The following is a 27,179-nucleotide window of genomic DNA, read 5'->3' as shown; positions in this document are numbered from 1 at the left end:
TACCTGGCTGGAGAACCGCACGGCAAAATCCAGACAACAGTGAATTCCGAAGAATGCTTCAGGTCACCTAATGTCCGGTGTTGTGTGATTTATGTATGTTTGCCTTTAAATGTGAACTGAACCTAATTTCTCTCCCATTCCTAGCTGGGTAGGCAGCATTCTCAGAATATGAGGTATTGAGGATTTCTCTGTGTGAAATGAGAGAGTAGGATGTGCAAGGACACAGCATGTGCTAAAGGGGTGTGGGAGATTTATTATATTCATTAATAGGTCCATGCTGAAGTGGGTACAGTAAAAAAAAAAAGGGTAAAGGACCCCTGGACGGTTAACTCCAGTCAAAGTCGACTACGGGGTTACGGCGATCATCTCGCTTTCAGGCCGAGGGAGCTGGCGTTTGTCCACAGACAGCTTTCCAGGTCATGTGGCCAGCATGACAAAACTGCTTCTGGTGCAACAGAAACCAGAGCGCACGGAAATGCCGTTTACCTTCCTGCCGCAGTGATACCTATTTATCTACTTGCACTGGTGTGCTTATGAACTGCTAGGTTGCCAGGAGCTGGGACAGAGCAACGGGAGTGCACCCCGTCGTAGGGATTTGAACCGCCGACCTTCTGATCAGCAAGCCCAAGAGGCTCAGTGGTTTAACCCACAGCGCCACCTGCATCCCTGTTGGGTGTTTTAGGTAGGTGATATTTCCAGCCCTAACTGGAGATGTCTAGAATCAAACCTGGGACTTGCTGCAGAAAGCAGATGCTCTACCCCTGAGCTTCATCCTTTCTTTCTAGCGAAGGTGCACCCCTGTCTTGTCTGGCTTAACCCTCCATTTGCCAGGCTTCACACAGCCTGTATTATCTGTTCTATCTTGTTGTGTTACATCGTCATGATATTAACCATGCAAGTGAAGGGAAATAAATAAAATAATAAAATAAATAAAAACAATACAAAGAAGGGTGTTCAACCTTTTATCACTACAAGGTGCAAAATGGTAATCAAGGGACTCTTTGATCGCAGTCACTCTATGGGCTCAAACAATATGAGGTATTGTTGTGATGTTACCCACAGAACTCTGGGCACTGTAGTTCTGTGACCAAGGTTATGTACCCACAATGCCTGGCACTAGTAGCTCTGAACTACCCACCCACCACTTGGATATGTAGCAAAAACACAAAAACAACATTGCCCCGGGAGTCAAAATGCTTAACCCTACAAACATATGCACAGAGTTACCGAATTCCCACCATTATCCCAGTTCCCACCATTATCAAAGTGGAAATAAGCAGGAAAGCAAAATCCACTCTCCCGAGTTTCGAGAGAAGTTGCCTCAATATTGAGAGAAGTCTTTGGTGGGGACATTCTCCACAGCCTCGCTGGATTTGACCTGTTGGGGGAAAAGAGGAGGGGGGAATTTAATACCACATGCATTTCTTTGGCTTCCATTACTGAGAAGGGGGAACGGAGACTACAAGAGAGGTCACTCATCCACCAGAAGGTTTCTGTGCATAGCTGTCAACTTTTCCCTTTTCTTGTGAGGAATCCTATTCAGAATAAGGGAATTTCCCTTTAAAAAAGGGGAAACATTGACAGCTATGTTTCTGTGTCTTTGTACTTACAAAAAAAGAAATAAATAAAAAGGTTCCCCTCCCCTGCAAAAAGGAAAGGGTTTTTTATTATTAAAATAATTCAACATTAATACATACATGTTATGAATATGCATAAATCCTATCTTGACTGAGCATTATAACTTTTTGACTTAAAAAAAGAAAGAAAACACACCTCTTTCCTGTATCATAAAGGGATGAACTTTTGCTTAGAAACACTGAAAAAGGGACTAATTCTTCTCAGTTGCGAAAAAAAGTTCACCCCGAAATGAAAAGTTGATATCACCATATATGTAACATTGCTACTCATAAGTATTAGCAATTTTTAAAACTTTATGGGACTGTTTAGAACTTTTAGAGCTTTCTGGAAATTCCTAAAACTATATTGGAGGATCACTGGAAGCCAACAATACTCCAGATACTGAAAAGTAATCAGTGCGCAGAATGCGCAATCAAAAGTGATGCGGGAACTTATGGTGCTTGCTTCAGAAACAAAGACAAACTGCAACCTTGATTCATTCTAAGAAGTAAGAAATGATGTACAATGTACAAAGCACAAGTATTATAAACTTTGCAATCTCTGTTTTTCCTGTATTATAATACATGCTGTATGTATTACAGAATACACTACAGTGGTACCTTGGTTGTCAAACTTTATCTTTCCGGGAGTCCGTTCAATTCCTGGAACCATTTGAAAACCAAGGCACAACTTCTGATTGGCTGCAGGAGCTTTCTGCAGTCAATCGGAAGCCGCGTTGGACATTTGGCTCCCGAGAAACGTTCACAAACCGAAACACTCACTTCTGGGTTTGCGGCGTTTGGGAGCTAACTTGTTCGGGAGCCAAGCCGTTCAACAACCAAGGTACCACTGTATATAGTTACATATACAAAAATCAATTTATTGATTTGGGGGTACAATCTTTTTTTCAAACGATTTGGAAATGACAGTTCATTCCATTGTTTTTAGGCCAAAGTTCGTCTAACTAAGCTACAGGAACACAAGATTGTAAAAAAAAAATGTTATAACCCTACTGAACATGCCTGTTCCCAGGCATTCAAGGCCCCATTCAACTCTATGGCTCTGCAGTGGCTGTGGAGGAACTCACCTGACAAACGTTCACTGCTGAGCCAGGATGAGAGGCACCTGGGCAGTGTCGAAGCGGGCGCTTCTCATGGGATTGGTCCTCTCACCCGTGCGGACGTTGAACATGGGCATGGTGGAGAGGGGCCGGGGAACGTCTCGGGTGCTGGCCATCTCCCTCAGTTCCTCGGTGTTGTCGTGGATTGTGTGGTGATGCACCATTTGGATGCTGAGGAAGAAAAGAAATGGTATTATCCCACAGGGCTGATGTGGGAATAAAATGGGAAGGGAGGGAACCATTTACAATGGCACCTTGGTTCTCAAACTTAATCCATTCCGGAAGTCAGTTCCAAAACCAAAGCATTCCAAAACCAAGGCGCACTTACCCATAGAAAATAATGTAAAATGGATGAATCAGTTCCAGACAATTAAAAACAACCCCCAAAACAGCAATTTAACATGAATTTTACGATCTTGCAAGACCGTTGATCCATAAAATGAAAGCAATAAACAATGTACTGCAGTCACACAATCGATAAATCAATCAATCAGTAACTGAACTGGCTTCCACACAGTCACAAAAACAAAACAAAAAAGAGCTGCAAAAACAAGAAAAACGCAAAATAAATAGCAAAAACAGACAGACCTCGGCGTAACACTTAAAACGGAAGTGTGGCACTCAAATTGGAAGCATAACACTAAAAACGGAGCACATTCGGCTTCCGAAAAAAGTTCGCAAACCGGAACACTTACTTCCAGGTTTGCAGTGTTTGGGTTCCAAGTTGCTTGAGCACCAAGGTGTTTGAGAACCAAGATACCACTGTACATGACTGAGAAGGAGAAGTGAGATATAAACAGGGCCAACCCACCCTTGAGGCAAAGTGAGGTGACCGCCTCAGGTGGCAGGATCCATAGGGTCAGCAGATCTCAATGTAGATATTTAGTCTCCTCTTGTTCCTGAAGTAAATCTTCCCTCATCCCTTCTTCCCTGGCAGGGAGGGAGGTGCCATTTTGTGGTCCTCCTCAGGCGCCAAAATGTCTTGGGCCGGCCATGGCTATAAATGTGGTAATAGTAATAAAAATCACGGGGCACAAGGATCAGTTGACCTGGCTTTATGATGATGCATGAAATGTATCGGATTTTAACTTGCAGCTCCCCTCCAACAGTCAAGGTGGGAGTCTTACTGTGGCCCTGCTTACCTGGAGGCTGAACCTGGGCCCTTTTCTATGATACATAATCTCTCCATCACTCAGCTGACATGTGGACACTGAGGTCCAGCTCCGAGGGCCTTCTGGCGGCTCCCTCACTGCGAGAAGTGAGATTATAGGGAACCAGGCAGAGGGCAGTAGTGGCGCCCGCCCTGTGGAATGCCCTCCCATCAGATGTCAAGGAGATAAGTAACTATACAACTTTTAGAAGGCATCTGGAGGCAGCCCGGTATTGGGAAGTTGTTAATGTTTGATGTTTTATTGTGTTTTTATATATGCTGGAAGCTGCTCAGAGTGGCTGGGGCAACCCCAGTCAGATGGATGGGGTACAAATATTATTATTATTATTACTACTACTACTACTACTACTCTCATTTGTTGAGTTAACAAATAGTTCAATGTGTGTGTTTTTTAAAAGAAAATAGCAAACCATTAAGTGGAAGAGGCAGGCATGTGATGCAAAACCTCAGGCAGTATCCTTGTGGCATCATAGAGCACTAAGCTGACATCACAGAGCACCCAGCTTTGTTCCCATGGCAACTAGCTGGACCTAAATACTCAAAATCTGCCTGAGAGAGAGCAGGATTGATTTGCCTTGCAGCTGAGCACCATCAACTTGAAATCCTCTACCCACCACGGCAAGCAAACTCAAAAGTACTGTTGAGAGAGGTTGAAAAGAGATAACTGTTTATTCAGGAACCCCCAAGTATCGCAGCAAGGATTGGGTGAGCGCGCGGGCGAGTCAAGTTGCGAATGTGACAAGATATACGGAGCCACAGAATCTCCAAACCCGTTTACGTTAATTGACAGACGTTGTAGACACGTGTGGACAATATAGACCAAGAGAGAAAGACAAAAGCAACACCCCCATTGACTTTCTTTAAATCTGAGAAGGGAGAGAGACACATTTCCCGCCCAGATAGAAACGAGCTGACAGAACTATCCACCCAGAAACAACAAGAAGGTCAAACAGAAGGCACTTTCTGAGCAATATGATGGAGTCAAAAGAATTTGCGGACGTTCCTTCGGCTGATGCATCTGAAACTGGCTCAACCAACGGAGACTCAGCTCCAGAAGACACTGAAGAATCTGATGTTTCCCCAAACATGCAATCCCCGGGTTCCTCTGAGGACCCTTCTTCGCTGGATCCTTCCTTGCAGAGAGGCAGAAGAACTCCTGGGGCAAGGACTGCTTCCGACCGCAATCCAACGAGAGCCGCTGTGCCCAAGCCACCCACCACCCACCTTTCCTTGCTGATATTCACAGCTGTGGCCACCTGCCGGAGAAAGACTGGGCTTTCCCTGCAATCTCTCCAGAAGACCGTGACCGACATGGGCTATGATATGGAGGAGAAGAAACACTACTTCATGAGGTCCATCAACAACATGGTGTCCAAAGGGCAACTCTGGCAAGTGAAAGGGAAGGGAGCCACGGGCTTCTTCAAGGTCAACCCCAACATCGTCAAGAAGTACCAGCCCAAGATGAGAGGCCGGAAGGCCAAGGAAGCCGCCAAGAAAAAAGGCAGCCAAGCCACGTCCAGGAGTGGCAGGAACAAGAAGCAAGGGAAGGCAGAGTCCGGCCGAGGCGCAAAGAGAAGCAGGGCTCTCTCTCTCCCAGCTGCCCAGAATCAGGTCAAAGTGTGAAGGGTGCTTGCTGTGTCCTCCAGAGTGACTTCCGCATCCTTATCACGAATAAAGCAAGCCCTGTATTTAAAATTCACCGGTGTCTGTAATTTTTCCCATTCCTCAAAAAATCAAAATCACATATAAGTGGGGAAGGGGGAGGACGAAACTAAAAAACAGTGTGGGGATGGGTGAATTGTCTTTTTCTGTCTGTAGGTCCCATCATCATCATCATTTAAATTTGTATACCGCCATATACTCGCAGGTCTCAGGGTGGTTCTCGGGATATAATCCAAACACAGAAATGTGAAACGCACAATCAAAAGGAAAAAAAAAACAACCCAGTAACACTGCCAACACGTTTTAAAAGGGCATCGGATGTTCATTGGCCAAAGGTCCGGTTAAAAAGGAACATTTTTGTCTGGCCCTCGAAGGCTTATAATGAAAGCGCCAGGTGATTTTTTTTTAACCCTTTACAAAGCATTTGAAGACACAACAAAGCGAACTGGACTATTTGGCTGGTTTTGAATAAACATTCACAAGCTTTTTATTGATAATAATCAGCTAAATAGTTTGAGGATCTATACAACTGTGTAACATGCAGAAAACAGCATTTCTAGAGAAATCAAAGACGAACTGAGGGAAGTCAGGGGGTGGGGTGGGTGGGTTCTGTGGGGGGAGGATAATATGTTTCTGGATAATATGTTTTGTTTTAATTTTGAATAAAAAGTTATTTTTAAAAAAGGAACATTTTTGTCTGGCCCTCGAAGGCTTATAATGAAAGTGCCAGGTGAACCAGGTGATACCCTGCCCATCTGGCTGGGTATCCCCAGCCACTCTGGGCAGCTTCCAACAAAATATTAAAATACAATAGTCTATTAAACATTAAAAGCTTCCCTAAACAGGGCTGCCTTCAGATGTCTTCCAGAAGTCTGGTAGTTGTTCTCTTTGACATCTGGTGGGAGGGCGTTCCACAGGGCGGGCGCCACTACTGAGAAGGCCCTCTTCCTGCTTCCCTGTAACTTGGCTTCTCACAGCGAGGGAACCACCAGAAGGCCCCCGACACTGGACCTCAGTGTTGTTACGTTCCAGAGCTGTCGTGGACGAGGCCTCCTTTTTCACCCACAATTTATTCACCATGTGGCTGTCATCGTTTTTCCTTGGTGGATGTTTTTTAATTGAACTTATTCTTTACTGTGAAATCACTTCAAGGAAGGCTTTCATGAATGAGAAGGGAGGAAATGCTATTCAATCCCCTTTCTGCATTAATCTGCAATTTTGGCAGCGGGTGTGCAGGTGTTAAATGTGTATTTAAGATGTACTTTAATAGATTATCTACAGGCATCGTTTACCTCAGAATGTTTAATTTAAATGTGCTTTTGCTCTTGAAATGAGTTGGGTACATTGGCAACATTTTTAATTGCCAGTAACTGCACTACATTTAGATCTGGAGGCTAGCAAAGTACTTATCTGCACATCAGTCCAAAAGGTGTAGGAAATTTCATGTAGGAATTTGCAGAGTTTGGATTCCTCAAGCAGCCCTAAGGGCAGAACCACCTACCTCATCAGAGGAACTGGGAAGCACCAGTGTACAGTCGTACCTTGGAAGTCAAACGCCTTGCGACTCGAACGTTTTGGTTCCCGAACACCACAAACCCGGAAGTGAGTGTTCCGGTCTGCAAACATTCTTTGGAACCCGAATGTCCGACACGGCTTCTGATTGGCTGAAGGAGCTTCCTGCAGCCAATCGGAAGCAGCACCTTGGTTCCCGAACGTTTTGGAAGTCGAACGGACTTCCAGAATGCGCTCCCATGAGCCTCCACAGCAGCCGGAGGGGACGGGAAAACATTCTAAAATGGCGCTGTGCATCCGGGCGAGAGAGGAGGCACAGTGTCAGGCCACAACCGCCACTCACGGGAAAGACTGTGAGCAGCCATTATATTAGGACTTGCAGCTTTGGGGGGAAAGTGTGGCTACAGAAGGAAACGATGGACGTACGTTCACAAAAGTAGTGGATAACCTGATTTTTTAAATAAAAAATGTATTAAATTAATTTGGTTTGATTTGTTGGTAATTTGGAAAACTAATAAAAATAATTTTAAAAAATGTGTATATTAGACAAAAATGCCTATAAATGTGTATACTGAAAGAAATCTGCACCAACGTGCTGGTGATTTTTCCACGAGGATTTTATTTTTTTAAAGCAAACAGATGTGGAAATGTGGAGAACTGAATTTATGACTGAAGCAGCAAGAAACTGAAAGTGACAGATTTGCCGATCCATCCCTAGCAGTGGGTGAACAGGCAATGTTCACTTCTGTCCCACGACATCATGACATGTGAACATGCGTCTTGTCACACTATATGAGATTGCAGAAACTGGGCCACTTTCTACCCCCAAATTTTTCTTCTGCTGGGGTTAGAAAGTCCTGGCCACCAGTAGAGACAGTTTGCTCTCCTGCCTTGATATAGATACACCTACCCTACCTTGACGCAGGTGGCGCTGTGGGTTAAAGCCTCAGCGCCTAGGACTTGCCGATCGAAAGGTCGGCGGTTCGAATCCCTGCGGTGGGGTGCGCTCCCGCTGCTCGGTCCCAGCGCCTGCCAACCTAGCAGTTCGAAAGCACCTCCGGGTGCAAGTAGATAAATAGGGACCGCTTACCAGCGGGAAGGTAAACGGCGTTTCCGTGTGCGGCTCTGGCTCGCCAGAGCAGCGATGTCACGCTGGCCACGTGACCCGGAAGTGTCTCTGGACAGCGCTGGCCCCTGGCCTCTTGAGTGAGATGGGCGCACAACCCCAGAGTCTGTCAAGACTGGCCCGTACAGGCAGGGGTACCTTTACCTTTACCTTACCCTACCTTGATATAGATACACACAAATATATATATAGATAGATAGATAGATAGATAGATAGATAGATAGATAGATAGATAGATATAGACAGATATAGATATATAGATAGATAGATAGATAGATAGATAGATAGATAGATAGATAGATAGATAGATAGAGATATAGATATAGATATAGATATAGATATAGATATAGATCTACAGGTGAATGCCCACTTTCCACCAAAGCTTGACATACTGGCTTAAGATCTCAGTATTTGGCCTGGGGAAGAGATTACTTGTACATCTAACCAACGAGGAGTTTATCAGTCCATGGCTGAAAACTATGGCCAGAAAAGCCACCTCGATTCACCACCCCTTCTGTATCAACTGGGCTGTGATACCGCCCTTGTATCCCTGAGGCAAAGGCTTTGGGACATCTCACATAGCAACCTGCGATCCAGATCCAATGTAATCTGTGGCCCGATTGCAGCTGGAATCCATTACAGGCATGACTTCCAGTTAGCCTCATATCTTAGGAATTTGTCCGTACCCACCTATCGGCGTTTATTTACCAAAGCTAGATTAAATGTGTTTCCATCGGAAGTTCTAAACGGTAGACTAAGAGGCATCCCCTATCAGAATAGGCTTTATGTTCTCAGGACGTCGATTGCATGAACCATATCTTACTGCATTGTGGGCAGTATGAGCAAGCAAGGGATCAGCTGATCAAACCCTTACTAGCAAATTTGCCGGGAAAATCTGTGGCCTCCCATATTAAAAACCTTCTGGAGGACAGGTCAAACGATATTACGCTGACCGTGGCAAAGTTTCTTTTGGAGGTTGCAAGAAAAAGAGACCATCGTGCTCTAGACATAGCAAAATGACTACCTTGGTCTCTTTCGCCTGTTGTTTGGTTGTCCCAACTGTATCTTGGTTTGAAACTGTTTAGTGGGTCTATGGACCACACTAAAGCTAGATAGATAGATGAAAGAAATAGATAGATAGATAGATGATAGATAGATAGATAGATAGATAGATAGATAGATAGATAGATAGATGATAGATAGATAGATGATAGATAGATAGATAGATAGATAGATAGATAGATAGATGATAGATAGATAGATAGATAGATAGATAGATAGATAGATAGATAGATATAGATAGATTAGATAGATAGATAGATAGATAGATGATAGATAGATAGATAGATAGATAGATAGATAGAGATAGATTAGATAGATAGATAGATAGATAGATAGATAGATAGCTATAGATAGATAGATAGATAGATAGATAGATAGATAGATAGATAGATATAAAGATAGATATAGATACAGACAAACATGTCCCCTGGTTGCATCGGACCTCCATCTCAAAAGACTGAGAAGAAGCTGCCCTTTCTCATGTCTTTGGATCAGATGTTAACCATCTCAAATAAGAAGCACAAAAACAGAGACACTTCAAATACGACACTTTATTCTTTTTCCTCCTTACACACAGCGTCAGCTATGGGAACCTGTCATCAGCATAGGACTCTGCAAGTCAGTCGGCTTAGATGTCATCCTCTTGGTCTTCTTCTTCCTCCTCTTTCTGCTCTTCCTCTTTTTCTTCTTGGGTACTTGCTTCGGCTTAAGATCTGGCAAGGCCTTCCCCTTCCCTTTCCCCTTCGCCTTCCCCCTTCTCCTCCTCTTCTGGCTCCTCCTCCTCAGCAATCTCATCATCATGCGGCTGATGGCGTAGCAGCCCGTGAGCCCTCGGCCAGTCAGCTTCCGCAAAACACCTTTGGCCACCAAGGCCCTCAAGACCCTCTTGAAGTAGCTCTTCTTCTTCTCGAGGTCGTATCCGGTGGCCGCCACACTCTTCTTGAGGGCTTGCAGGGAGACGCCGTGGCGTTTCTCTCCCGAGGCCACCACCTGGAAAATGAGCTTGGAGACGCCGCGCTTCGGAAAGAGGAATTTCCAGGGGAAGGAAGGTTTGTGGGACTCTCTGCCTTTCGTTTTGGACTTGGAGGTAGCCTTCAGGTGTTCGCCGGAACATGACGGCTGAGGCTCCCTTAAGGCCTGGTCTTCCTGATGTGCCGGGGGGTCAAAGATGTCCGCCGATATCTTCTCCTCTGAGCACTCCTCATTATTAACCAAGAAATCAATCTGCGTTTCGCCTAAGGCACTCATCTTGTCCTTAAGCCTGGCTTGTGTTGGTACATCCCTACGCTACCTGCCTCGCAGCTGAGGAAGATGTTGGGTGGTGATATCCTGTGCAAGGCAGATATGACAAAGCCATCCTGCTTTGCCAGAGGTTATGAGGTTACAGGGGAGGGACTTGGACTAAATGGTCACCATGGAAACAGCTCGGTGCATTGTGGGATCACAAGCCCCCTGTGATGCTGCTCCTGTGTGATGATGTCATCAACAAAGACACATTTCTATTCATGCATGGTAAGCTCCAAGACATATCCAATGGCCCAGCAACATCCCTATCCTGTTCCAGACCAGAATATTTATTTTATTGAGACAACAGTGATGTCCCCCACTGTGACCAAGGGCAGTAGGCCCATTTAGGCTGTGCAAGACAGGTGTCAGGCTCCAGGCACTCGGCTTCCTCCCCCCCCCTTTTTTTCACTGCAGGACAAAGAGAAAAGAGTCCCTGACCATTTAAAGCAGGCATAGGCAAACTCGGCCCTCCAGATGTTTTGGGACTACAACTCCCATCATCCCTGACCACTGGTCCTGTTAGCTAGGGATGATTGGTGTTGTAGTTCCAAAACATCTGGAGGGCCGAGTTTGCCTATGCCTGATTTAAAGAGTCTTTAATGATCACAGCAAAGGAACAAAGCATCCATTCTCGGTATTGAAGGTGTTCCCAATTCCCAGCTGGTGGGAAGTTTGGGAGATGGAGAAAATCTGATTCCCATTCTTTTGGGGGGAAATATAAATTTGAAAGGACTAATTTTACCAAGATTGCTATCATAGTAGCAGGGAACTTGAGCTGACCTACAAAAAGACTTAAAATCCATTTTCTCTCTTTAAATTTTATAAGAGACATAAAGTCCAGAAGGAGCAATATACTTTACTCTGGAACTTTAAAGTCCCCTCAGAAATTTGCTCCTGGGGCCACGGACCCCCTGCACCCCATGCTACACCACTGCATGGAACACACAGCTCCATCACCCCAACACCACTCCCCACTCATACCTCATGTTGCTCCCAGGTAGCTCATTCACTGAGTATCCACCCTAACTAGTCTGCAAGGACGTCAGGTGACTTCCACTATTTACCGAGCATCCATTCTCATTCATTTGCAAGAGATTAGGCAACGTTGTGTCAGGCAGATGTTATCGCACACTTGCCGACACGTTTTCACCGTCACTTTCCTAACCGCATAAAGTCCAAAATTTGGGGGAAGTGGGTTTGTTGCAAAAGAGCTCCAGATAAATGCTAAAATTTGCCAGCCTGTGGTTGAATCTCACCCAGAAATATCAACTGTCTGGAAGTGACCTCAGCCTGTCTAATGGTGGGGCTGGCCCTGTAGTCATGGCACGTGAGGCAGGAATTTCAAAATGATTGCAAGGATTTGGTCAATAAAAGAAGAAGAAAATCATACATTCAATACCCGTGACTGATATATAACGCTGACATGTGGGTTTGGTTTCATCCACATTTTCACATAAGGTGTGTACTTCAGATTGCCTCACTTTTAAAAGACCACAATAGAAAATACAAAAAAGGGTGTGGCTGAAAGGGGAAAAGCAACTTCTGAAATACAGACACTGGGTGTGGGGTATGTGGAAGTAATGATTTCACATTTTCACAAACCACTCACATGCAAATGGAGGCACAACTACTTACTCTGAGGTCTTCTGGTCCCTTTTCTCCCTGCAATTTTAAAAAGGGAGAAAACTGGGGTTAGGTCCAATTTGGCAACAGAAAACCTTTAATTTAGTATACTCAGGGCTGTACCAAGATAACAACTGTCCTATATACTCTAGCTGAACATTTTCTGGACCTGTCCTTGGTAAATCACTGTCGGATTTTGAACCCATTTTTGCCTTTTGGGAAACTGTGACCATGAAGAAGATGTACCAGAGTAGAGTGGCAGACCAAGCGGAAGGAATATGCAGAGATGGCAAGACTGACGGGAAAGATCAGAAACCAGAAAGACTGAGTATTTTCAAAAGACTGGAATGACTTTCTAACATATTTGAGAGATCACTGAAAACAATTCAAATCATTGGCAAGAATACAGTGACACGTAATGTAACATTGGGTACTATGATTACCGTATTTTTCGCCCCTTAGGACGCACCGGCCCATAGGACACACCTAGTTTTTTGGGAGGGAAATAAAGGAAAAAATATATTCCCCCCCCCAGGTGCGGGGCTGGGGCGGGGGAAGCCCGAGCTTCCCCCAACCCCAGCCCCCAGAACAGGCTGCTATCCGCAAGCCGTGGGAGAGCTGCGCGAAGTCGCACAGCTCTCCCACAGCTAGTGGAGGACTGCGCAAAACCCGAAGCTTGGGGCGTGCTGAGCTCAGCACGCCCCAAGCCTCTGGGTGCCAGCAAGCTCTCCACTAGCCGTGGGAGAGCTGCGTCTCCCACGGCTAGCGGATAGCTTCCTGAAGCCTGGAGAGCGAGAGGGGTCGGTGCGCACCGACCCCCCTCGCTCTCCAGGCTGCAGCGAAAGCCTGCATTCGCCCCATAGGACGCACACGCATTTCCCCTTCATTTTTGGAGGGGGAAAAGTGTGTCCTATAGGGCGAAAAATACAGTATATAACAGATGGGATACAGTAAAGTATGCAGGAAAAAAAATTAGAATTGGAATCCATGGAGGAAGGAAGGAGGTCTCAAGGTTCAAAAGAACCCTTTTCTTTTTAATGTGTTGAAATGTTGTGTTTATGGTGTATAACTTTTTTGTAATGTACTACAGTAGCACCTCGGGTTACGTTACCCTTGGTTGCAAAAGCGGCAAACCCGGAAGTGTTTCGCTGCACACGCATGCGCAGAAGTGGTCTACTGCCGTGCGCGTGCATATAACAGTGATCCTCAGGTTGTGAAAACTATGGGATCCAGCCAGACCTCCGGAACGGATCCCTTTCACAACCGGAGGTACCACTGTATTATGAAATGCACACGGGAGGCTGTGGTCCTCCCTCAGACTCAGACTTACACGCCTTCCCGTCGGCAGCACATGATGTAGGCCAGGAGGAGAGCGAGGAGGAGCGCCAGGAGGAAAGGGAGGAGGAACGTGAGCAGGAAGTCGCTGAAGAACTCCCTGTCGGGGGCGTCATCCGGGGGATTGAATTCGCTGCCTTCCTCTAGCACTCCGTCTCCATAGATGGTCACCGCTTCCGTGGTGTTTATATTGGTGAGGTCTATCTGAGGAGCGGGAAAAAGGGGGTTGGAAGGACGGAGGGGGAGTGAGCATCTCTGGGATGGCCCAGCGCATGCCACCACCCACTTTCTCCAGCGTCCCCTCTCACCAAGGTGAGGTTGCACCAGTCGATCTGGAACCGAGGGCTGAAGGTGTCGTAACAGGTGAGGGCCGGCTGTTGCTGCAGCTTGCACCGGTTGCGGTTGGCAGGGGACTTGACCTTGGTTAAGCACTCGTTGAACGGCTCCTTGGAGCCCACCTTGATGAACACCCTGCAAGAAGGAGAGCAGGCCGCTGAGACCACATAGCACCGGTCCTGAAAGACCTACATTGGCTCCCAGTACATTTCCAAGCACAATTCCAAGTGTTGGTGCTGTCCTTTAAAGCCCTAAACGGCCTCGGCCCAGTATACCTGATGGAGCGTCTCCACCCCCATCATTCGGCCCGGACACTGAGGTCCAGCGCTGAGGGCCTTCTGGCGGTTCCCTCACTGCGAGAAGCCAAGCTACAGGGAACCAGGCAGAGGGCCTTCTCGGTAGTGGCGCCCAGAGCATATAACACCAGTCCTGAAAGACCTACATTGGCTCCCAGTACATTTCCAAGCACAATTCCAAGCACGTCAAAGCGCAAGTAGATAAATAGGTACCACTCCGGTGGGAAGGTAAAGGGTGATTCCGTGTGCTGCTCTGGTTGGCCAGAAGTGGCTTAGTCATGCTGGCCACATGACCTGGAAGCTGTACGCCGGCTCCCTCGGCCAGTAAAGCAAGATGAGCGTCACAACCCCAGAGTTGTCTGCGACTGGACCTGATGGTCAGGGGTCCCTTTACCTTTACCTTATATTTTATAGTTCTTTTATACGTTTATATTTTTATAAGTTTATACAGTGGTACCTTGGGTTAAGAACTTAATTCATTCTGGAGGTCCATTCTTAACCTGAAACTGTTCTAAACCTGAGGTACCACTTTAGCTAGTGGGGCCTCGTGCTGCCGCGTGATTTCTGTTCTCATCCTGAAGCAAAGTTCTTAACCCGAGGTACTATTTCTGGGTTAGCGGAGTCTGTAACCTGAAGCGTCTGTGACCTGAAGCATATATAACCCGAGGTACCACTGTATTTTATAGTTCAGGCATCAGGTTGCAAGCAAAACTCCACATCCCTCCCCAAGGAGAGAAGTTGGCTTTTCTAACTTTTGCCCTTTCCCCCTTGCGCAAGATAATAGGCACCAACAGGAGGTCCCTCCTTCTCTCTGCAACCTTTGTTCTCTAATACATTTGGATCTCCGGGAGTGTCCCCCACGCTTTCTAATGACGTCTCTGCTATCTGTCCCCTCCCTTCTGTTCCTTTTGCCATTATCTCCCAGCTAGGTAACTCCTGCCTAAACCGTTCTGTGTCTGTGTCTGTGTCTGTCTCGGCTTCTGAGACAACTGTAGGCAAGGGGGGGGGGGAACAGCGAATCTTCCTCCTCCAGCTCCTTTTCTGAGAGACGCTGTTCTGCCTGGGAATGCATCCCCCATCCCTCTGCTTCAGACCATTAACCTGACAGCGTCTGAGAGGGTTCTGTAGGAAAGGCAGCAGCCTTTCCAGAATTGGGGACCATTTCTACAGCCTGCGAGAGACTCCCCTCCTCTTACCCTTCCTTCTGGTTTTCAATGGGCAAAGGTACGCGACCTCCCCGGTCCAGCGCTGAGGTAATATTGACGACGGTCAGGTCATCTTGTTCCCACATGCTGTCCACAGCTTGCTGGAAAAGATCCTGGATATCTGCTGGCAGTACTTCCTCCACATCCCAGTTCTTCACCAGGAAGTCAGCCTGGTATGGCATTTCTCCATCTACAGAAAGAGTTTAGAGTTAGGGTTCAGGTTCGGGTTCGGGGATATATGCATTACTTCCCACCACAAAAAGTCCTGGTCCGCCTGCCCAGCCCACCTCTGTCTGCCCTCATCCAGCTGCCCCATACGGGGATCGAACCTGCAACCTTGAGCGTTATCAGCACTGTGCTGCAGGACTGACCTGCTGGGAGCCTGAAGGGCCCTGCCCTGCCTCTCTTCACCTGGCTTGGAGCGGGGCCTGACAGGCTCCATAAAGGACTGCTGCTGCTGCTGCTGGGCAGAGAGGCCTCCATTTTTGTTTTTAATTGCTTTTATTTTTTATCTATGTCATTTTGATGTATGCCATTTGATGTATGGAAGTGAGAGCTGGACCATAAAGAAGGCTGATCGCCGAAGAATTGATGCTTTTGAATGATGGTGCTGGAGGAGACTCTTGAGAGTCCCATGGAGTGCAAGAAGATCAAACCTCTCCATTCTGAAGGAAATCAGCCCTGAGTACTCACTGGAAGGACAGATCCTGAAGTTGAGGCTCCAATACTTTGGCCACCTCATGAGAAGAGAAGACTCCCTGGAAAAGACCCTGATGTTGGGAAAGATGGAGGGCACAAGGAGAAGGGGACGACAGAGGACGAGATGGTTGGACAGTGTTCTCGAAGCTACCAGCATGAGTTTGACCAAACTGCGGGAGGCAGTGGAAGACAGGAGTGCCTGGCGTGCTCTGGTCCATGGGGTCACGAAGAGTCAGACACGACTAAATGACTAAACAACAACATGTCATTTTAAATTGTGATTAATATTAATGCTGTATTTTTAGTCTTAGATTGTATGATTTATGTGGAAATTGTTTTCCCCTTGGTTGTGTACTTTTTGATGTGTTTTATTTATTGCTTATGACTTTTGTTATGTTGGTCATTATGTAAATCTTCTCCTGTTGTAAGCCGCCTTGAGCATTGTTTTAACTATGGAAAGGCGGCGTACAAATAAAATGATGATGAAGATGATGATGATGATGATGCTCTAACCAACAGAGCAGACTAGGCTCCACAACCCACCTTTTCGTTGGGGATAATTTGGACGGAAATTCCCAGGTGTCTAAAAAGGTTATTTATGTATGCCACAGCTGCAGCCCATATTTTGTTAGCCCCAAAATGGAAAAGGAGCGAGGTCCCAACTCAAGAAGAATAGAACTTAAACTGATGTAAAATGTGTGTCTTGCAGATCTAACTTATAGAAGAAGAAGAAGAAGAAGAAGAAGAAGAAGAAGAAGAAGAAGAAGAAGAAGAAGAAGAAGAACATACATTTAAGGAATATTGGAAAATGTGTATTGGAGTGGTACTGTCTACCATTCATGTAAAGAAACACCTCTTTTTCTCTGTTCTGCCCTGTTCGTTCCTTGACTTCCACAAACTGTCCCTTCTATTTAGGGTCTAAGCCCATGATCCCATGTATCAGCTGACTCCCAGCAGCCAATCAAATCTCTTCCTCTGTGGATTGTGAGCCTAGACCGCTCAGTTGGTTAGAGCGCGGTGCTGATAATGCCAAGGTTGCAGGTTTGAAACCCGTATGCGACATCTGCCATTGCAGGGGGTTGAAGAAGACGGTCCTCTTTCAACTCTACAATTCTAAGAAAGGGAAGGGAGGGCTCTCTCAAGCCACTTTTCCCGTACTGCTCAAAAACTGATAAACCTCTATCATGCTCTTTTGCTGTCCTTTATACTAAGCTTAAAAGCTTCAATTTAGCCTTTGCTTGCAGACAAAAGCGCTCCAGCTCTTTGATCATTTCCCCCTAGCGCTATTACATCCTTTCGAGACAGGGAGATGATATTCTATTTGAAGCCACACTGCAGCCGCCTGGCAGAAAGGCGTTGCAATGCCTGCTGTTTCCTTTCCAGTTCCTTTCATAATCGCTCCAAAGCCTGACACGTCATTTGACACATACTTTCAGAGCGATAATCCTGAGCCCGTTTACTAGAGAGAGAAAGCGCTACGGAACACGGCGAGGCTTATTACTCCTGAGTAAACCAGCACAGGGGGGGGGGGATTGGATATCTCAGTTGGTAGAGCATGAGACTTTAAATCTCAGGGTCGCCGGTTTGAGCCCCACATTGGGCAAAGCCATTTCCTCCTGGGAGGAGAGGGGGTTGCGGGCTAAACCCTCCACCCACACACATGGGGGCGGGATCTCCCCCCCCCGTGTGGACAGGGAATCCCCGGGCATGCCTTCCACCCCGTCCGCCAATCGGCGGGCCGGGGAGGCGGGGCCTAGCCCATTTAAGGCCAGGCACACCCGGGGACCGCCCTCTTTTCCCTTTCCCAGCCGAGCGGTTTTCCCATCACACCCACCCTTTAGGATTAGCTAGCTATGACCTTGCTATGGACTTCGGTTGGTCGCCGCAAGGGGCCTGGTAGGAATTTTTCCAAGTTGGCACACTTCAAGCCTTTTGGTTTTTTCACCTACCTAGTAGCAAACGTCACAACTTCCATGGTATTGGCGGTTAGGCATTGGCAGGGGTTAATTGTTATGCAAATGAATGGGGGGAAGGAAGCGCCATCACCTTCCCCAATGGAAAGGGTAGTCCGGTAGAGGACTCCGGGGGGTGTTGCCTTGGCCGAAACCTTGGAAGGTAAGGGCCCCTGGCACGCCCCCGAGCGGTGACACCCGTGGGATCCTAGTTGGCATACTTCAACAGGACTCCCACGGCTTGTGGACAACCCTTCCCGGTTTCCATGCCGGGTAGACGATAGGAGCCAATGCCTAAGGCCAATACCTTTCAATTCTGTAATCAATAAAGTTGTGGCCTTTTTATGCCCATTAACCTTAAATATTGGGTCCAGTGTCTTCATTTCTCATGGGGGGAGGGGACTTGCCACGCAAATGATTCCTGTATTGGACTACATGATTCTCATGATGGTAACTTCCAACTGTACAGTTCTAGGATTATGCAGTGGGGAAGGAAGCTCATTGGAAGAGCACTTTAAATGGATGTGCTTTAAATATATGGTGTTGATCTGCCCAGATACATGTTTAAGGCAAAAGGTCTAGGGTGGAGGAGACCCCTCTCATTTGCCTCATGAGGGTTTCACATTTGAGCTGTGGGCAGGTAAAAACACAGCTAGATTCTTGGACCCGTAAAAGGAGTATTGGGAAATAATCCACAAAAAAACCTGAGTCCTTTTTGTTGGGGATAATTTAGACGGAAATTCCCAGGTGTCAAAAATGGTTATTTATGTATGCCGCATTTGCAGCCCGTATTTCGTTAGCCCCAAAATGGAAAACGAGTGAGGTCCCAACTAAAGAAGAATGGCAACTTAACCTGATGGAATATGCACAGCTTGCACATCTAACTTATAGAATAAGAGAACAAGAAGAACATCCATTTAAGGAAGATTGGGAAATGTTTTTTGAATATATGGGGGGGATTGTGTACACTTGAAAACGTTGGCAGCAGTAAGATAAATTCAACAGTGTAAATAAGCTATGATGGATGTAATAATGGAATACTGAACGGTTTAGTTTATGTAAAATATGCAGGGATTTATGATATGCAAAATGAACCATGGAAAGAGAAGAAGGGATGTCATTGACATTTTAAGGTTGTTTAAATGAGTATTCTAAAGTGTAAAACAGAAATACACACAAAGAGAGAGAGAAAGAGAGAGAGCTAGATTCGATTCTTCATCACTGGCCCAGGAGAGGGCCAAGCCATCACTGGCATCAATAAGCCCAAATAATGCATATATATATACATTGGACCTAGATGGATTTGGAAGTCTTCTCCAACTTTTCCGGCTTGGGTCGACACCTGCTCACCCACCTTCCCCCCAAAACCCAACAAAGGGCTTTCATGGGAGTCCAGGCAGTGAGGATCTGCACCCAGCCAAGATCCAGTATCCCCACCAAAGTCAATCGTAAGGAGATACAGCTGAATTTGCCCCATATACTTCATGGAGGAGGGGGAATTACCTGAAGATGGGGCGATGGTGATGATCATGGTTTGCCTCGCAGTCTCATAAGTGTATCTGTTATATGCCTTCACCTGTCACAAATAAGAGAAAGAGACTTGGGGGTTAATTTAATTTTTCTTTAAAACACATGCCCAAACACACTGGACCTTCCAAATGTTCCTATTTTCCAAGGAGAGTCCCAGATATACAGAAACCGTCCCAGCTTCTAATCGGATCCCAGAATGTCCCGCTTTTCCTTTGGACACTCCTATTTTCATTGGAGAAATGTTGGAGGGTATGGCGCGCACACACCGTTGTATCTCAGACTTCAAAGAAAAGAAAAAAAGCAGGTTTCCAATAAGGATAACAACAGCAAATAAATAGTTTCTGGGTTGATGGCTACCACAAAAGCTGGAAGCAATTACATCCTGTGTCTGAGTGGAGCTGGCTCTTCAGAGCTGGTACTGGAGATATCTGGTTACAGATAGGTAGCCGTGTTGTTCTGTGTTATGTACTGAAGTTCTCACCCTGGGCCAGCAGGGAGATACCGTAGATAGTTTTCACTCAGGTCCACATATGCAAATAAGGAATTGAAAGTGACGTTCAGTGATTGGATAGTTACAGAAAGTTGTTACTGTTGCTTTGTAGTTGAGCTCTATAAAAGCAGGCTGGCTGAACCCTTCAGTTCAGTTCTGTTCTGGCCTGTGAATAAACAACAGCTGTCTGAAGAATCGCTGCATCGTCTGATATGTTCACCCACAACTTAACAGTCTGCCGTAGTCAAAACAAAATAAAAAAATTCCTTCCAGTAGCACCTTAGAGACCAACTAAGTTTGTAATTGGTATGAGCTTTTGTGCGCATGCATGAAGGTATCTGAAGAAGTGTGCATGCACATGAAAGCTCATACCAATAACAAACTTAGTTGGTCTCTAAGGTGCTACTGGAAGGAATTTTTTTATTTTGGAGATATCTGGCTACAGCTAGTAGCGATAGCTGGTGCCGGGATTCTCCCATCAGCTGGGAGGCATGGGGCATTCTTGGCATGACAGAGTGAGTCCAGCAGGTCAGCTTAGTCCACCGAGGCCCAGGGCAAATGTACCCAGCTACCCCCTACCACCTGCATGGGCCTGACTGGGGCCCTCTGGGATTGCTAGGGCAGAAGGCATGGACGCCATGACAAGCTGAGGCAGCGAATTCTTGCTTTGTCCTTGTTCTCTGCTGATTTCAACAAGACAAGGCTGAGACTAAAGAGGAGGAGGGGGAGGGGGGAGGAGAGACGGTGCCCAGTGCCAGATTTATGTATAAGCTAAACAAGCTATAGCTTAGGGCCCCACTCTCTTGGGGGGCCCCCCAAAAAAATTAAAGGGAAGAAAAACCTGGATGTACATTTCCAAAATACAATGGCACCTCTGGTTACATACTTAATTCATTCTGGAGGTCCATTCTTAACCTGAAACTGTTCTTAACCTGAAGCACCACTTTAGCTAATGGGGCCTCCTGCTGCTGCCACACCGCCAGAGCACGATTTCTGTTCTCATCCTGAAGCAAAGTTCTTAACCCGAGGTACTATTTATGGGTTAGTGGAATCTGTAACCTGAAGTGTATGTAACCCGAGGTACCACTGTATAAGATAAAAAACAAATAAAATAAAACCTACATACAGCAACAGTGTTTTGTGTTGTGTAGGCTCCTATGATGTAAGTCATGGGCCCCACCTGCTAGACTGCTCCCTAAAATATCACTGGTTTGCTCCTTTCTATATATAGGGTGCCTACATTCTGCATGGACTAGTTGCATGGCAACATGTGCAAATGATTTTAGGTACCTACAAGGCCCATAAATTACCAGACAGCATATATTCAACACCAAAAACAGTGACCATTTATGGTTGACAAAGGACAGCTGGGCATATAAAGGGCCCCATTACCTTCAGTAGCTTAGGGCCTCATCAAACCTAAATCCAGCCCTGGCAGTGCTGCTCCCTGGATCAGCCCTAAGGTGACAAGGGGCTCGACAATGGCTTCAAAATGTGTCTGTGTCCAGTGGGGGGGGGGGGGAGAGAAACAGGGGTTAATTTGGTATGAATTTCAGTGCAGATCAACTTACCGGTAATTAAGGGCTTGTCCACACTTGCATTTGCCAGTGATTTCTAGTCATGGGTTTTAGCCATACCCTCCAATATTCCTCAGATGAAAATAGGGATGTGCTCTACATCAGTGTCCCACTGCTGGTGCCGTCCCGCTGGGGCAGAGATGCAGTTGCAGGGCCCAATCCATGGCACCCGGTTGCCTCCAAAATTCAGGGGTGTCGGTGTGTGGTGCACGTGTTTGATGTCAAGATTCCCCCCCCCCAAAAAAAATAATAATATTGGGAACAGTAGCTTGTTAAGGGTGCTGGGGATTGTAGTTCTGTGATGGGCAAACTACCATTCCTGTTGTGTTTTGTTTGTTTGTTTGTTTTTTTGGAGGGGGGAGCTACGTGTTATAAATATGCTTTAGATATAGGATGTGGGCATGACTTCAGACTCAACCTTGACCTGGGCTTCTGCCCAGGTCGCTCTCAAGTGAATCTTGAGCAAAATAGATGACCACCCCCCTGTCCGTCAGGGAATTATAAAACATGCACGCACCTCAATTGTTTGCTTGCCGAGTTCTTTGCTTGTGGGGGACCCGTAGAGATATCCCGTCTGGTAGGGGGTGCGTTGAATGTAGCGCAGCCAGCGGGGCAAGTCTGGGTGATCCAGGAGATTGGTGTGGAAAGTGACAGGGGCCTCAGGCGGCTCTGTAAGATTTCAGACCCAAATTGAGCTAATGTTGCGCTTCTTCTGCCCTCCCTGGGAGATGGAGATGCTATCCTGAAGCTTGGTCCTTGAAAAACCTAGGCTACAGTGTATAGGGTTGATCTCTATGGAGGCAGGACCAACAACAACAACAAAGTGGTACCTCGGTTCTCGAACGTAATCCATTCTGGAAGACTGTTCAACTTCCTAAACGTTCGAAAACCAAATAGCAAAAGGCTGGCTGCAAGTTCAATTGAGAAAACTGAAAAACACACAGCAGAAGCCGTTCGACTTCCAAGGCACGTTTGAAAACGGAAGCGTTTACTTCCGCGCTTCCAGCGTTCGGGAACTGAACGTTTTAGATTGTAAGCTCCCAGGGCAGGGACCTGTCCTTTTGTAGTCTTGGCATCAAAGAGCACTTCACACAAGCTTGCTGCAGATCCCTCTTAAGATTTCGCTGAAATAATATACAGTACTACTGTGATTGACAAAGCAGAGCAGCTGGCCCCATGAATAACAACAACAACAATAACAACAACAACAACTTTGTTTTGTTAATCACAGCAACATATATAGATCTAGGTACACAGACACATCCCATTATGTAGACAAAAGCATATCTGTAGAAAGGATGCTAGCTATTTAACTGTGCCTGGGATGGATTAAAAGGAAACCCCTCCTGGTCCCTTACCATTTTCGTCCATGGAGGAGGGAAAGGCATCCTTAAAGTCGTCTATTTCAAACTCGTGGACAAAGATCTCCCCCACCACGGCATAGAGATTGAGGACAGGGAGGCTGACAGCCAGGCCCCGGCTGAAGAGGAGCCCTAAGACAGAGCAGAGAAGACACGGAATTAGGTCCAGAATCCGGATTCGTATGACACAAAAGACAAACTCTCAATGTTCTCCACTGCCTTTTGCTTTTCAGCAAACTGAGGATTCTTGCACAGCCCAAGACAGAGTTTAGCATCGCTGGGAAGCCTGCACACTCTACCTAAAGAGTTGTCGAAATTGGTTATTATCCGCTCTGGAACGTGACTTGGCTGAGCTTGCAACGCCCAGAATGCTTCTTCACCGGGCAAATGGTTTCTTAGTCCTCTGTAAATTCACATTATTGTGCTGTGCTTGCTTTTCATTTCCGCCGACTGCCTTTATACCATTATACTGTAGCGTTATGCAAGTTGTTTTAATTTCCCCGTTATTTTAACTTTTTGTAAGCTGCCCTGGGGGCCTTTTGCGGGGTGAGACAGAAATCCCTAAAATAAAATAAAGGTGGGGGCAAGCTTTCAAACTGCACATGTGTCAAACCAAATTGGCCTTCGCTTGATTCATTCTTCACCTCATGTGCTTTGTTCACTGATTCTGCCATTCGAATGATGGCTGTTTCCTTTTTCTTCTTCCTGGCCTTAATAGGGTCGGGACATCTAAATGTTGCTAAGGCTATAGATTTTTCTTACCCCTTGCTTCTTTTATACCCAAGACAACAGGTTTTTCCTTTTCTTCTACAGTATTGTCCCTGGAGAGAAATTGTCACTTCCTTGCAAGAGCAAAGCTCATTTGCAGTATGATTTAATAACATTCATATCTTGCCACCACACCTCACACCTCACAGCAGGGTAGTTCAGGGTCTTGTCAAGCACAACAACTTCTATATATCTTGGTTCATAGATAGATAGATAGATAGATAGATAGATAGAGATATATATGTTTTATAATTTAAAGTGCCGTATTTTTCGCTCTATAAGACGCACCAGACCATAAGACGCACCTAGTTTTCGGAGGAGGAAAACAAGAATAAAAATATTCTGAATCCCAGAAGCCAGAAGAGCAAGAGGGATTACTGCGCAGCGAAAGCAGCGATCCTTCTTGGTGTTCTGGCTTCTGGGATAGCTGTGCAGCCTGCATTCGCTCCATAAGACGCACACACATTTCCCCTTACTTTTTTAGGAGGGAAAAAGTGAGTCTTATAGAGCAAAAAATACGATACTCATTTTTACAGCCTTAAGATATCAATGACTTCCCTTCTTCTCTTTCCATGGTTCATTTTGCATATGATAAATCCCTGCATATTTTACAAAAACTATACCATAAAGTACAGTGGTACCTTGCGTTAAGAACTTAATTCGTTCCAGAGGTCCGTTCTTAACCTGAAACTGTTCTTAACCTGAGGTGCCACTTTAGCTAATGGGGCCTCCTGCTGCCGCTGCCACCGGAGCACGATTACTGTTCTCATCTTGAAGCAAACTTCTTAACCCGAGGTACTATTTCTGGGTTAGCAGAGTCTGTAACCTGAAGTGTCTTGTAACCTGAAGCGTCTGTAACCCAAGGTACCACTGTATTCCATTATTACATCCATCATAACTTATTTATGCTGTTGAATTTATCTTAATGCTGCCCACATTTTCAGCTGTACACAGTTATTTTTCATATATTCAATAAACATTTTCCAAGCTTCCCTAAACATATGTTCTTTTTCTATATGTCAACTCTGCGAGTTGTGCATATTCTGTCAACTGCCCTTCTTCTTTGGTTGGGACCTCGCTCATTTTCTATTTTGGGCTAACAAAACATGGGCTGCAGTAGTGGCATACATAAAGAACCATTTTTGACACCTGGGAATTTCAGTCTGAATTATCCCCAACAGAAAGGACTCGGGGGGTTTTTTTTGGGGGGGAGCACTTTTGAACATTTTTTTTCCAATCCATTATGTATCATTTCCCAATACTCTTTTACCCTTTTACAGGTCCACCACATATGAAAGAACTTTCCTCCAACCTCTTTGCATTTCCAGCACTTATCTGATTCAGTCTTATACAACTTAGCAAGGTTACTCAGAGTTAAATGCCATCTGTAAATCATTTTCAAGTAGTTCTCCTTCGTTCCCCTTTCTTAAGCCCTTTTCTCAAGTATCTACCCCTGTGACACATGCTACACGACAGAAAGATCCTACACGTACCAGTAGATTCTGCTAAAGTTACCTACTTGGTTATGAAAGAAACACCACAAGTGTGATTAACATGTATTCTTTAACAGGACTGTGAAACCACATTACTCCTCAGTTTTGTTTTGTTTCCATTCCTGGGTCCTTACTTAACGTTGGTGTGCCAGCTGCTGCTGCAAAGGGCATTGTTTTGAAATGCAACTGAAAGCATTTTAAAAGATTTTGCCACTGCTGTGGCATGATCCCCTGCTCTCCCTCACAAATATGGCAACAGCTGTCTCTGCGCCAAGCGGCGAACGAAAGGGGCTGCAGCCTGAGACTAAAATTAGAAGGTGCTGCAAAAGAGAGACAGCAAGGAAAAACAGGCAAACTTCCTGGTCCCCAAGAATTTTAGGCACACGGGTCCTGCTAAAAATTGTACCAAAAGACACACAGCAGGGTGAAAAACATACATGTGGCTACTTCTTTCTTGACTAGAGAGGAGCTCTTCTTCTTCAAAAAAAAGTTTGGAATAGCCTTTGATACTGTGTCTGACCGACATCTCTTCCTGCGGCTACTCATCCTGTCTTAAAACAGGTCCTATGGCATTCCCATTCCAAAACCTATAAGTGGATCCTAAAGATAAAGGCACACAAACACACAGAGACCCTCTGCTGTACAGCAGATTCCTGTATGCTCCCATATTAAATCCAGAAACTTGCCTGCAAGGAAGCAGCTCGCAATCAGGCGCTGTCCTGCCATCTTTCGAGAGGAAAGTTTTGATCGACAGAGGCAGGTTGCAATCACAGGCAATGGGAGGGTGTGTGCGCCTTGTGTCAGACAGAGGGGGTGAGGAGAATGGGTGTCAGTAGAGTCCCGAGCATCAGGCCCCGTCACTGCCTCAAGGGGGCACTGCAAGACTGCCAAAACAGCAGGCGAGGAGATGGTCCCATTGCTGAGCAAAACTGCGGGATACAGACTGCACCAGCCACCTCTGTAGAAGCCACTTGCATGGTTAATATCATGACGATGTAACACAGCAAAGTAGAACAGATAATACAGGCTGTGTGAAGCCTGGCAAACGGAGGGTTAATCCAGACAAGACAGGGGTGCACCTTGGCTAGAAGGAAAGGATGTAGCTCAGGGGTAGAGCATCTGCCTTCTGCAGCAAGTCCCAGGTTTGATTCTCGACATCTCCATTTAGGGCTGGAAATATCACCTACCTAAAACACCTGACAGGGATGTGGGTGGCGCTGTGGGTTAAACCACAGAGCCTAGGACTTGCTGATCAGAAGGTCGGCGGTTCGAATCCCCGCGACGGAGTGAGCTCCCGTTGCTTGGTCCCTGCTCCTGCCAACCTAACAGTTCGAAAGCACCTCAAAATGCAAGTAGATAAATAGGTATCACTGCGGCAAGAAGGTAAACGGCATTTTCGTGCGCTGCTCTGGTTCACCAGAAGCAGCTTAGTCATGCTGGCCAGATGACCCAGAAGCTGTCTGCGGACAAACGCCAGCTCCCTCGGCCAGTAAAGCGAGATGAGCGCCGCAACCCCAGAGTCGGTCACGACTGGACCTAATGGTCAGGGGTCCCTTTACCTTTACCCTAAAACACCCGACAGCTGCTGCTGGCCCGTGTTGACAATACAGATGGACCAATTATCTGAATCGTTAAGAGCACACAGCTCTTTATTGTGGGGAAAGAGCAGGTCTAATTGCTCATGCAACCTTGGCAGCTGCAAAATTATTAGGGGTGGCAAGGAATCCCTATGCAATCAAAGGCCTGGCTCGAGAGTTGAAAGGCAGGATGGAATTGCAAAAATAAATCACGCAATTTTTCACAGTGTATTATTATTATTTTGAATACTGGAAAGAAACGAAAACAAATGACCCAGGGAGCACAATCGACATGTACCTATATGCAAGACAAAGCTCATCATATTAATCCACAATTTAACAATCCAGGTGTTTAAGCTAGAAATTCATCCCTAAACCTT

The 27,179-nt window shown here is 46.0% G+C and overlaps 2 protein-coding genes across 2 annotated transcripts; both read right to left on the bottom strand.

The window, feature by feature from the left end:
* Positions 1-950: 950 nt before the first annotated feature.
* Positions 951-26,018, bottom strand: SGCA (sarcoglycan alpha). Its single transcript, XM_081884278.1, has 10 exons — positions 25,909-26,018; positions 22,959-23,093; positions 22,118-22,269; positions 19,507-19,579; positions 15,344-15,542; positions 13,824-13,986; positions 13,511-13,719; positions 12,193-12,219; positions 2,705-2,908; positions 951-1,378 (listed from the first exon to the last, which is right to left on the bottom strand). The coding sequence occupies exons 1-9, from the start codon at positions 25,946-25,948 to the stop codon at positions 2,716-2,718; spliced, it is 1,191 nt and encodes a 396-aa protein (XP_081740404.1). The 5' UTR covers positions 25,949-26,018; the 3' UTR covers positions 951-1,378; positions 2,705-2,715.
* On the bottom strand, positions 9,804-10,735 carry LOC309354308 (uncharacterized protein). Its single transcript, XM_081884461.1, has one exon. The coding sequence runs from the start codon at positions 10,516-10,518 to the stop codon at positions 9,850-9,852; it is 669 nt and encodes a 222-aa protein (XP_081740587.1). The 5' UTR covers positions 10,519-10,735; the 3' UTR covers positions 9,804-9,849.
* Positions 26,019-27,179: the final 1,161 nt, after the last annotated feature.

The sequence above is a fragment of the Podarcis melisellensis genome, assembly GCF_964234715.1.
Source record: "Podarcis melisellensis genome assembly, chromosome: 13".
Classification (NCBI taxonomy): Eukaryota; Metazoa; Chordata; class Lepidosauria; order Squamata; family Lacertidae; genus Podarcis; species Podarcis melisellensis.
This window is presented reverse-complemented; position numbering and strand designations above follow the sequence as displayed.